Source organism: Lepidochelys olivacea (genome assembly GCF_965140295.1).
Source record: "Lepidochelys olivacea isolate rLepOli2 genome assembly, chromosome: 7".
Classification (NCBI taxonomy): Eukaryota; Metazoa; Chordata; order Testudines; family Cheloniidae; genus Lepidochelys; species Lepidochelys olivacea.
In genome coordinates, this window is record NC_140417.1 from 97884788 (window position 1) to 97896546 (window position 11759).

The window sequence follows — 11759 nt, forward strand, 5'->3', positions numbered from 1 at the left end:
CTGGGATCCTGCTCGTTATTCCGAGCCACTCCGGGGAGATGCACCGGGACCTCCGCCGCCCAAGAGACGCGCGCACACACCCCCACCCCCGCACAGCCGGCATCCTCCGCCCAGCCCGGCCAAGGGCTCGGGCGCCGCACGGGCGAGCTGGGACCCAGGAACGCCCCGGGCGGCAGCGACAACCTGGGCTCCCGCCTCCCTCCCTCCCTCCCTCCCGGTGTGCAGACACCCCCAGCCACGCTACTTACATCATCAAAGAGGGATCCAACGTTGGCTGTTACTAACAACATTCCGGTACCTGCCGCAGCCCCCTTCACCGCCATGACACCGCCGGGGGGGGAGAGTTTACAAATTCACAGCCGCCCCCGAACCCGGGGCGAAGCGGGCTCTCCGTGGGAACGCCGGCGGCGGGGTGCGACCGGCGGAGCCCTGGCCCCGTGGAAGTTTCCAAGTCAGTTTCAAAGCCCCCCGGGGGGAGCTGCTGCCCCTCTGCCGCCCCTGCCTCGCTCACTCGCTCGGCGGTGCGCCAGGGGAGGAGCAGGAAGGTAAGCGAGGGATTCTCAGTCCTCCCGCCTGGGGGAGGCACGGAGACATCAGTGCCAAGCAGCCCCTGGGCTCATTGCTGCCGGATCACCCTCTCCCCGGCTCCCGGGCTGGAGGCGAAGACTTTGTTCTTAGATTTCCCCCTTCGCAGCCATTAGGCTCCCGCCAGGAAAGTTCCTGCTGGTGGAGGCGGCGGCGGCTGAATCCCTGTGCATGGCCAGGCTCTGCGCAAGGGGCTCCAGCGGTCTCCCCGCACGCGCCCGGGCAGCGGCACTGCGCGAAGCCCCCGGCACAGCCAGAGCTGCCCTTGCCGCTGCTGCTACTCCCAGCCTTTGGCTGCAATAACAGAGGCAGCGGGGACTAGGGCTCTGCGCTCTCTGACGTCACAGGCCTGATACGACGGGGCTGCTCTTAAAAGGGCAACGTCAGCTAGCTCCCTGCTGCTGTCCAAGGGGCGGGGGGAGAGCGATTGGCAGGCCTGTCCCCACCAGCAGCCCCCTCTGTGCCTGTCTGCGGGTGATCTGTGGTTTATCACTGGCTGAGGCCCCTCCTGGCTCCCTGTCACTGGCATTCAGGTCCATGCACAGATCCCTTTACCCCTACTCTAGCTCAGTAGATAAAGCACTAGACTGGGACTCAGTAGACCTGGTTTCCATTACTGGCTTGGCCACTGCCTGCTAGGTGACTTTGGGCAAGTCACGTTGGTTCACTGTGTGTTAGCTTCCCCATCTGCAAAATGGGGGTGATCATACTGATCTCCTTTGTATAGTACATGATAAGTGCTATATAAGCATTTTGTTCTATTATTATTACATGTAATACTGCTTCTCTGAATTATATACATTCTGGCCCTATTCTATACACCCTCTTTGGACATTTGTTACACTTAGCATGTGGGGACCTCTTTGCTTCCTGCTCCTCAAGGAACTGAAATTGAATGTTCTGGATGCACTGAGCTGGTGGCAGTTGGTCTCAGAATGAAGCAGGCCAGGACGCTTTGAGAGATGGGGGAATTAAGGTGTGGTCTCAGGTGCAGTTAGGCTCTCAAGGTTCCAGCCCGTGGTGATATACACTCAAAGTCTCATGAACAACAAAGGATTGCCCTAGTGGGGCTGCCCGATATAAGCAGTCCAGTTAACCTCTGTATGTTTGTTTTAATGTTTATCCAAATAAAAGACAAAAACCCAACACACAATAGTTCCCAATCCTATACTATGAAAGCAGAGCTCCTCCTGCCTAGCACCAGGGACACTCCCTGAAGGAAGCAATCACACACTGGCCTGCAGTCCCCCAGAGTTCAGTTCTTTCAGTCCTGCCACCCCATTTGCAGGTATTCGCAAGTATTCAACTATCAAGGGGGCTAGCACGGCCCCCTTGCCAACAACAGGCTGCTGCTTAGCTGTTCTCTCCCAGCTCATGCCTTCTCTTCACAGACTGCCTCTGACCTACTGCTCCTGCTCAATGCATCCTCTGGCTCCCTCCTGAGCCAGGTTCCCTCCCTTCCCAGTGCTGGATGAAGTATGGAGTCCTGCACTGGCAGGATGTTGTGCTGGAAGTTAACACTGCCCTCTAGGAGCTCACAGATTCATCACAACACCTTGAGAGAAGCAGGATTACAAGTAAGTAATGATTCCAGCAGGGGCCAAAATCACCTTATCCGATGAATTTGGCTGTCTTCCCCACTTGCAGTTGGGAAGAGCAGCCAACCACACCTAGCAGCTCAGTGTGGTGCTGCTCCCTTTTCCCCTCCAATGAGCAATGAGATGGCCCTCTGCTCCTCCTTCCTCTCTAAAATACCTGGCCTGGGAAGGGGCAGAGCGGCGTGAAGAACCCCCGAAGCCCCTTCCCAGGCTTGAGGAGAGGAGCGAAGAACCCCAGGAGCTGCAGGGGAGGCAGAACAAATGTGGGGCCACAACTGATGTGTGAGGACTGAGGGGACAGGATTGATTTGGGGTTTGTGACAGAATTAATTGCTGGGCAGAAGGATGGGCAGATGGGGTAATGAGACCCTCACCCACACTTTTTCAGACCACTTTAAGCACAGAGAAAAGCACTGTACAAAGAAGAAAACACAAAGTTTGTATTTCAATTCATATATACAGAAGGAAATCTATGTCTTCTGTTAGCACAAATTCAAGTGCTGGACCAGATGCTTAGAGTGTGTCTGGAAGGCTTGACAGTACAAGACATCATAAAAGCTAGTGAGAATTAACTGATTTAATGAAGTGTCTATGAGAATATCCTCCTTGTTTGGGAAAGAAAGACCCTCCATTGGGATAGTGGTTTACATGTTAGATGGAGGTCAAGTCCTACACAATCTGACAAATGAAATGTAAGTTCCAGTGTGAAAACTGGTTCTCCATTACCCTAAGGGAATTGTAGTGAGAGGATAAGAAAGAGGAATCAGAGTTATTTCAGATGTCCTGTAAAGCTATTCTGGGAAGAAGTGTCAATATCAGTGTGATAATAGCAACTATAATTTGTAAAGAGAGTGTTACAATAGGTAACTTACCAATAAGGGATGTTAAACATACTATCATATTCTACATATATGATAATTTCTAAGAATGTAAAAAATTCTACTTTCTGAAAGTGCTTGATAAGGGAGGACTGTATCAAACCTGAATATTGCAGTGTCTTAGCTTTCTCTCTATTATGCTTGAACACTGAACATGGTGTCAGAAGTGAGTTGGCGCCTACAGGCACAGGAAATCAGAAACAAAAAAAAACAACTAAACAAAACCACACAAATGAAACAATAATCATAGCAGCATACCGGATTCCTGACCCTGAGTAGATGGACGTAAAGGAGATGTGTTTAGCAATTGGACATTCTTTAGACCACTACAGAAAACTACAGAATAGCAACACAGAAACAAAAAAAAGAACAGCCAGCAGCCACACTATACATTCATTGTAATGGACAAAGGCTGACATATGCTCCAATAGCATCTAGATATATCAGCAGCAGATCAGGAGGACCTGTGTAAAATCCTAGCGGTGCCCCCAAAATTTTCAACCCACAAAAAATGTTGTATATGAAAAGTATCTTCAACAATTGTGATCAAGAATCTGGAGAAACAATAGATCAGAATATTGCCAGGCTGGACAATGGTTGACTCATCTGATTATCAAAGATTAAAAGATGAACGAATTTGGCATAGATTAGTAATAGGGATGAAAGATACAGACACTTGAATGCAAATGCCTAGAAAGCCCCCAATAACTCTACCAAGAGCTATAGATGTGTGCAAAGCTAGTGAACAAGTTCATATCCAAATGCAGAGAATAAGTGGAGCAGACACACAGATAATTCACCAAGCAGCTCAGGGAAAGTAGTAAAAACACAAAGAAAAATATACCAACATTCATGCAAAAGTAAATGTACAAATACAAAGTAGAAGCGACAAACAAAAACACAAAGAAAGATCAGGGAGTGGGGGAGGCAAGGTAACTGTAGAGAAAAACATGAGTATGGAAAAATGCCCTACATAAGGGGGTTATATACCATAATTGTGCCAAGAAAAATCATTATGCCAAAGCTTGCTGATGAGAAAAGCAAAGAAAGAAAAATTGCACCATATTAAGGAATCAGTAACACAGAGCACCAGATTTTGCACGTATGACATTAATGCAGTGCAAACCAGCAAAAATAATGACAGGTTTCAGAGTAACAGCCATGTTAGTCTGTATCTGCAAAAAGAACAGGAGTACCTGTGGCACCTTAGAAACTAACAAATTTATTAGAGCATAAGCTGTCATGGGCTACAGCTCACTTCATCGGCTGTAGCCCACGAAAGCTTAAGCTCTAATAAATTTATTAGTCTCTAAGGTGCCACAAGTCCTCCTGTTCTTTCAGCAAAAATAAATGGTTTATAATACTCAGACTAGCACCACATGCAAAGAGAAGACAGCAGCACACAAATCGGATACTAAATGCCAAATACACAGTGGGCCATTAGTGAATATGCTAAGCTACAAAAAAAGAAAAAAGCAAAACTGCAACCAAGAAAAGTCAAATTAAAACTATTCAATGGCAATGCCACTAAGACAGTGTAAATTACAAAAAGAATACCAAGGAAAAGTATAAAGGCTGAAATTTGAGGTAGAACATACAATACAGGAAACCCTGTTTTCAGCTAAAAATTAGTTCATGGAGTTACTGACACTCCTCCTGGGACAAATGTTTCACAAAATAGACACACAAGCAAAATAACCAACCTATCCAGAGCAGACAATGCAGCGTAGCATTCCCTGTAGCAGTACTGGATAAAGAAAGCTGGTACCTCGCGGCATATTGGACACCAGCAGGTCAATACAGATAGATGATAATGCCTCTTGGGATCCAATCTCCAGCAGGAAAATAATCAACATTATTAGCCATACATACCAACAGGACTCTAAGGGATCAGTATCACAGCTGATGATATTCTAGCACACCAACGTGGGGACAGCATGGCAGAAGCTGTGATAATCATGACCAGAACCTCACTTGTCTACGAGAAAGTGCCAGGGAAGTATCTGAAATTGAATAAATACAATATGAAATTGCAATTCACTGTAGTATCCTTCTTGGGACATTTGCTGACCTCCCAAAGGCTATAACAAAAGGAAAGAGCAATACAGTAGATGCCAACATCTAAAGATGTTAAATCAGTTCAGACACTTAAGGCTAGTCTACATTAGGAACACTAAAGCGATGCCATGGCAGCGCTTTAACATGGCTCGTGTAGTCGTGGTAGAGCTCTCCCAGCACTCTAAAAAAAACCATCTCCAGCACTGGTGCCCTGTCTATACTGGTGCTTTACAGCGCTGAGGGCTCAGGGCGGTGTTTTTTGCCAGTGTAGACAAGCCCTTAGGATTTGTGAACTTTCTGAAAATTTTTTTTCCAAGCCTCTCAGTTGTGTGTGAACCCTTGAGGCAACTACTGGACAAAGATGCAGCACACACATTGTTATCTCAACATGATCCTGCCATCAGAGTTTCAAGTCAGCAGGACTTGATGAAATTCTCCCTAGGGTATTTAAGGAACTAGCCAAAGCAATCTCTCAACATTAGTGATTATCTTCAAAAATTCATGGAGGACAGCTAAGGTCCCAGACCACTTGAGAAGGGCAAATATAGTTCCTATCTTGACCGCTCAGCCGAACTTTCATACCCAGAAAGATATTGAAACAGATTTATTGTTTAATCTGATCAAACCTAGAGGATAATAAGGTGATACACAACATAAATTTGTCAAGAACAAATCCTGCCAAACCAACCTAGTTTCCTTCTTTGACAGTGTAGCCAGCCTAGTGTATAGAGGGGAAGCAGAAGAAGTTATATATCTGGACTTCAGTAAGGCTTTTGACACAGTCCCACATGACATTCTCATAGGCAATATGGTCTAGGCTAGGTGAAGTTACTGTAAGGTGGATGCATAACTGATTGGAAGATTATTCTTAAAGAATAGTTACCCATCATTCAGTGTGAAACTGGGAGGATGTACCAAGTGGGGTCCTGCAGGGTTCTGTCCTAGGTTTAGTACTATTCAATATTTTCATTTATGACTTAAATGATGGAGAGGAGATTATGCTTAAAATATTTGCAGAGGACACTAAGATAGGAGGGGTTGTATTCATTTTGGAGGACAGGATTTCCAGAATGATCTTTATAAATTGGAAAACGGGTGTGAAATCAATGAGAAAGATGCATAGGAGAAAACCAGATGACAGGTGATAGAGGATGGCATCAGCAATCGGAAAGGGGCGGTGGAGCAATATAAGAAAAGAAAGATAAAGGTGGAAGGACTATGATATGATAAGCAAAAGTAGTTTGTATCTTGTTTCATAGATAAGCGAAAGTAATTTGTGTCTAATGCAATGAAAATGGGGAGCCTAGGAACCTCTAGGTCAGCATCCCTAAACTTTTGAGAGTTGAGTGCCCCCCCTTACCCTGTCAGTGACTCCCCAGCCCCCCTGAGCAAGACAGGAGTTAGGGGACCAAGACTAGGGCCGCAACTGGGGGTGGGTCTGGGCCGGGGCCGCAGCCAGGAGCTGCAGCAGGGGTGGGAGCGGAGCCACAGCTGGGTTGCGGTGGGGACCAGCAGCTGGCCCGCAGTGAGGTTCGACTTCACTCCCGGCCTTGCCACCAGCCTTGGCCCTGGACCAGAAATGGAGCCATGGCCAGCGGCTGAGGTTGGGGATGGGGCCAGGCATGCAGGGGCTGGGAGCCAGACCAGAGAAGAGCTGGGGGTGGGAAGGGGCTGGGTGGCACTCCCTCCCCACCCCTGTGGGGCCTGGCCTGGGCCCTACCATGGGCCCCGGAGGGTCCTCCATGCTCCCTAGGAGGGTGCACCCCACACTTTAGGGACCTCTGTTCTAGATGCGATTGCAATTCAAATGATAATAATTAATCATTAAAGAGGCTCTCAAAGGAGATTGTAAAGAGGTGGGCCTCCCTAAGCACCTCCTTTTGGCCAGATATGGCACTGCAGGTGAGCCCCACCTCACTGGGTATCAACCATTCTGCTTGCACAGATCAAAGCAATAAGAAGCCAAACCAAACTAGTGAAAAGAAGTATCGCCTTTACTGAAGCCCCAGAGAAAGAGTACATGTAAAAACAAATCAAACGCCCTTACCTCAGGACCCAAGTTCAGATCTCCCAATTATATATCCAAAACACAGTCACTATGCCTGGTCAGACTAACCTCCTGGGAGCTGGAGAGAGATCACCTCCTTGTGCAGGCTACTCAGCTTTTAGGCTCTTTCCCCCCACTCAGCTTCCTCTTTCTGTTAAAAGAAGTCACTGGGGCAGAGCAGGGAGTGTCCTAAATTGCTCCCTGGCTGATCTGTGAACTCTAGGCTGACCCTTGAAGGGTCAGTATACTCTTTCCTAGGGGTTATATAGTCAGAATGATGTTAAGATGGTGATTATTTTGAATGATCTGAGGGGAGCAAGGTAGGCGTCAGGAAAAGCCAAAGAGAAGGAGAGTTAGATCAGTGATATGAAAAGCAGCCAAGTGGGGGAGGAGGCTAAAGACCAAAAAAGAGGCCCTGAGATTTAGCCAGGAAAGGGTCATCGGTGAGACTACTTCCAGTAACACAGGAGGGTGGAAACCAGACTAAAGGGAATCAAGGATGGAGTATATAAACACAGCTTTACATAACCTAACTTTTTTTAATACATGTATTAAATTGGGCAAATGCAGAAAGCTATGATTGGCAACAGAAATGGAGAGAAGAAGCTATTCAAAAAATGAAAGTTCCCTCCGAGTCCATGAAAGAGCTGATATTATCTTGCAATACCTTCCTTCTCCACTCCTGGCACAGGATCACTCATGATCCCAAAAAAGTCGACTCAGCTGATTGATTATGTTTCCTGCTTACTCATATAGGTAAAGAAGGGTTATTCTCAGTTTGAATAAATGGTTTAGCAGTCATATTCAGTCCATAGAAAGTCCACCAGTCATTTTTGTAACTTAATAACTAAATAAATATGGTCAATCTTTTACTCTGTTAACAAAACCAATCTTGCAGTTCCCACATAAGCAAAATTCCCAATGACTTTGATCAGAACTCTCACTGATTCCAATGGGGTTTCACCTGCATTAAGACTATAAGATTGTGACCACTTTTCTTTTGCCTAATGGGAGAAACAAGCAGGTGAAGAAAGTGTTCTAAGTCCTTGTGACATTCCCCAGGGTATAGTCTGGACTGTTGAACAGCAGTGTCCCCTGAACTCTTAGCCTGGGGTGCCTTTTACACTACTTTGCTGGTAAACAACCACCTCCCCAGGGTCTACTCACACACAGCCACTAGCATGTAAAAATCACTCCCAGCTGAATACTCTCCCCAGCCATCCAGAAATTATATACAGGGCAACACCCATATAGTCTTAGCCCCAGTCCTCTCCCCCAGAAACATGTGTCTTGTACTGCTTAGTATTCTACTGGACAGTGCAAACTCATAAGAAGTCCCTCATTCCAACACTGGGGATGATATATGACCAGCCTTGTTATCCCAAATGGATTTTTCCACACACTTTAATCCAAACGCACACTGGTGAAGATAAAACGATAAAACAAGTTTATTAATTAGAGAAAGATACATTTTAAGTGATTACAAGTATAGAGGCATATAAGTCAGGATTGGTTACAAAAAGAAATAAAAAGATAAACATGCAAGCAAATTCCTAAACTTTACCAAGGCTAATAGAAAAACACAAGGACTTTTTCCTCACCAAAAGCCTACAGTAGTCTGCTGGCTGGAAAACCTCCAGGCCAGGATCACTCCCCCGAGTTCAATGATGCTTCTTTTGTCTTTCAGGTGATCTTGCTGCTGTGAGTAGAGATGGAGGGGAGAGGTGAGGTGGAGGTCAGTGTCCCATTTTATATCCCACTCCCCTCTTTGAGGGTAACCCCTCCTCAGCCAGAGTGTAGACTAACAGTATCCTGTGTATGGGAGGTTTGAAGTGTTTTTGGGACAAAATGTAAATTCTTTGTTTATACCTCCCCCCTGCCAGTGAATAGTCAATTAAATAGGTAATGACCGTTTAGCACTTTGCTGATGTGCCAGCATGTCCTTGTCTTTGAGAAAATGATTTGTGGGCATTACCCAGAGCTACAACATATTTCAGTAACAATCCTATAGCAAAATTTCATAATTTTTACATGCAGTGATGTTACACCCATTTCAACAAGATATCATTTGAAAACTCATAATCTGCTGAATATTGCTATCTCACAAGGCATTCTTTGTACTAAATATATCAAACATATAAAAGTGGTGAACATGAGGTATAGGGTGTCACACTCCTATTCACAGGCATCAATATCTTGCAAGCTCTGAGTTCATTATTTCCCCATCTGTCTCTTCTTTTCCTCCTCTGGAGCAAGCGAGGTGGACACGAGGATGTTTTGTCCTAAGTTTTCTTTTTTTAAACAAATTAGGTCCCTTTCAGCAAAGCTCCTCCTGCTACTGGCTTCTGAATCCCTGTTCACTGCAGATTGCTCCCAGGGAAAAAAGATGAGGTGGCTTGGATTGTTTTTTCTAGACACCCAGCATGTTAGTCACTTGAGCAACTGACAATAAGCAGGTTTCAGAGTAGCAGCCATGTCAGTCTGTATCCACAAAAAGAACAGGAGTACTTGTGACACCTTAGAGACAAACACATTTATTTGAGCATAAGCTTTTGTGGGCTACAGCTCACTTCATCATGAAGTGAGTTGTAGCTCACGAAAGCTTATACTCAGATAAATGTGTTAGTCTCTAAGGAGCCACAAGTCCTCCTGTTCTTTTGACAATAAGCAAGCTCCACTGGTTCACAGATCTTCTGTACCTGTGCTGGTCCTAGCATTTGGCTGCCACAGTGCTCTTCACTCTCATAACATCATAGATCTGACAGAGTTAGGATGCTCTGAAGGGGTAGTTCATTCCCCCTACCAATTTTTAAATTAAGAAACAATCCCTAATAGTTCTATAGGGTCTTTTTGTTCTGTTTAAAGAGTAGCTCTCATTTTCTGATTTTTAGATCTATATTTCAAAATTCATCACCTGCCTTTGGTTCCAAGTGAGAAGAGGTGCTGCCGATGGATAGAGGGGACAGCATTCATCATATCAACATGAAGGAGCTGAGAACCAGAGTCCCAGCTGCTCTGCTAGAAACTCTTCCTGCGGGAGGGGGACAAAGGAACCAGCTCTAGATATGCAACAGGAAACCCATAAACTACCTGCTCCTGAGGGTGGGATATAAAATATAACACCATGATCATGGAAGTACATTACTTACAAACACAAAAATACAGTACTAGTGGAAAATACATTAACCAAATATCACTGTTTCATACTGCAGATGATCAAAAGATTACATGAATTTTAATCCTTTGCAAAATACAGTATAATCTCTCCCCTTTCACCTATTAATATATCTATAAAAGAGCTAGTAACATGGTTACAGGGCAAGCAGCACTTTAGGCCCCTTTCAGCCCTTCTCAAGCATATCCTTCAGGTGACAGGCCTGGCTTCCTGCACCTTTCTCAAAGGGTCAAACCACGTGATCCATCCACTCTTGGATTGCATCTCTGGGGGGGCAACCCCGTTTCTCAACCATGTTAACCCAACAGGCCCAGCTGTTTTCCCTCATTGTTGTCCTTTAATAATGTTAGATGGAATCCTGTGGCTGAGAGTGAATGGGTTGTAAAAGGAGGTGAAGAGCTTGTACATTTCAGCAACTGTGGGGTTTGCAAAGTAAAAGAGATTTGTGTTAACAGGGCAAATTGAAGCATTGCTAAAAGAGGACAGAGTTAAGTTTGGATGGACAACCTTAACTGCATTTCCTGGTTTTCAGAAGTCTGAGTTTTTACTCAATTCAACTTTCTGCAAGGGGACAATATACCACCAAGCAATCTTAACTCTACATTAACATAGTTTTTTGCCTTTGAATTCATCCAAAGATATATAGCAAGTAGAGGAAAGGGATAAAACAAAGGTCTATACTTGTATTTCCCCTTACCTAAACCTTAATATTTCCTTGCAAGCTTTGGTAAATTCCATTCATCCCAGTTACCTCCATCTATGTTTGGGAGAGAGAGAGAGAGAGAAGGGTCTGCTCATTGCAGTTTTTCCCTTTCTCTGTGTCTTTGTCAGCATCTCCTTCCTGGGCAGCTGCTGACAACCCACTCAACACTTCCCCCTCTTTCTCCCTACTCTAACATCTCTAAGGTGCAATATGTTTTGAATCTAGGCTTAGATCTGGAAAGAGTAAACCTTGTCAGCTGGGTTGGAGCCAGGTAAGACCGTTTTCCAATCAATAGTTTCCCCATTGTTTCTTCAATGACTCTTGATATTCTGTGGACTGTACCTTATATTTGCCATCGTTTTATTTCCTGTTTGTTCTCCTCTTCTTCCCCTCCTCCAGCAGCCTACTTTGATTTAACTTGCAGTCAGATAGTATAATATCAACTAGGTAAACTGAGGTGCATGTGCTATTTGCAAAAAAATAATTATACACATAACTCCCTTATTTTCCACAGCTAGATATCATTATCAGACAACTTTAATAGATGACATTAAAATGGAAATGAAGGGCTTTGACCTAATAAGAAAACATCCTGCTTTATTAGTATCTACTCACCATTATAGTTTGTTAATATGTGACATTCGAGTATGTGCTTTTTTTAATGGATTTGATTATTATACTATTCTCAAACACACACACACACACACACACTTCA

General features: G+C 44.9%; 1 protein-coding gene and 1 long non-coding RNA gene across 5 annotated transcripts in view; one reads left to right on the forward strand and one right to left on the reverse strand.

Moving 5' to 3' along the window:
* The window catches only part of INPP5A (inositol polyphosphate-5-phosphatase A), a 426365-nt gene extending 425452 nt beyond the window's left edge, over positions 1 to 913 (reverse strand). For 2 of the 3 annotated variants that reach the window (XM_084635262.1, XM_084635263.1), the window contains exon 1: positions 249 to 913. In XM_084635262.1, the coding sequence (XP_084491388.1) occupies positions 249 to 323 (75 nt within the window). In that variant the 5' untranslated portion in view covers positions 324 to 913. The remainder of the gene's footprint in view (positions 1 to 248) is intronic. The other variant, XM_084635264.1, reaches the window with a different exon arrangement.
* Positions 440 to 10383, forward strand: LOC311524300. Of its 2 annotated transcripts, none has more exons than XR_014712521.1 (3): positions 440 to 545; positions 8854 to 8901; positions 10058 to 10383. It is a non-coding gene; the product is annotated as an uncharacterized lncRNA (long non-coding RNA). The 2 variants fall into 2 exon arrangements; XR_014712522.1 differs by lacking the exon at positions 440 to 545 and adding an exon at positions 1981 to 2162.
* The last annotated feature ends 1376 nt before the right edge of the window (positions 10384 to 11759 follow it).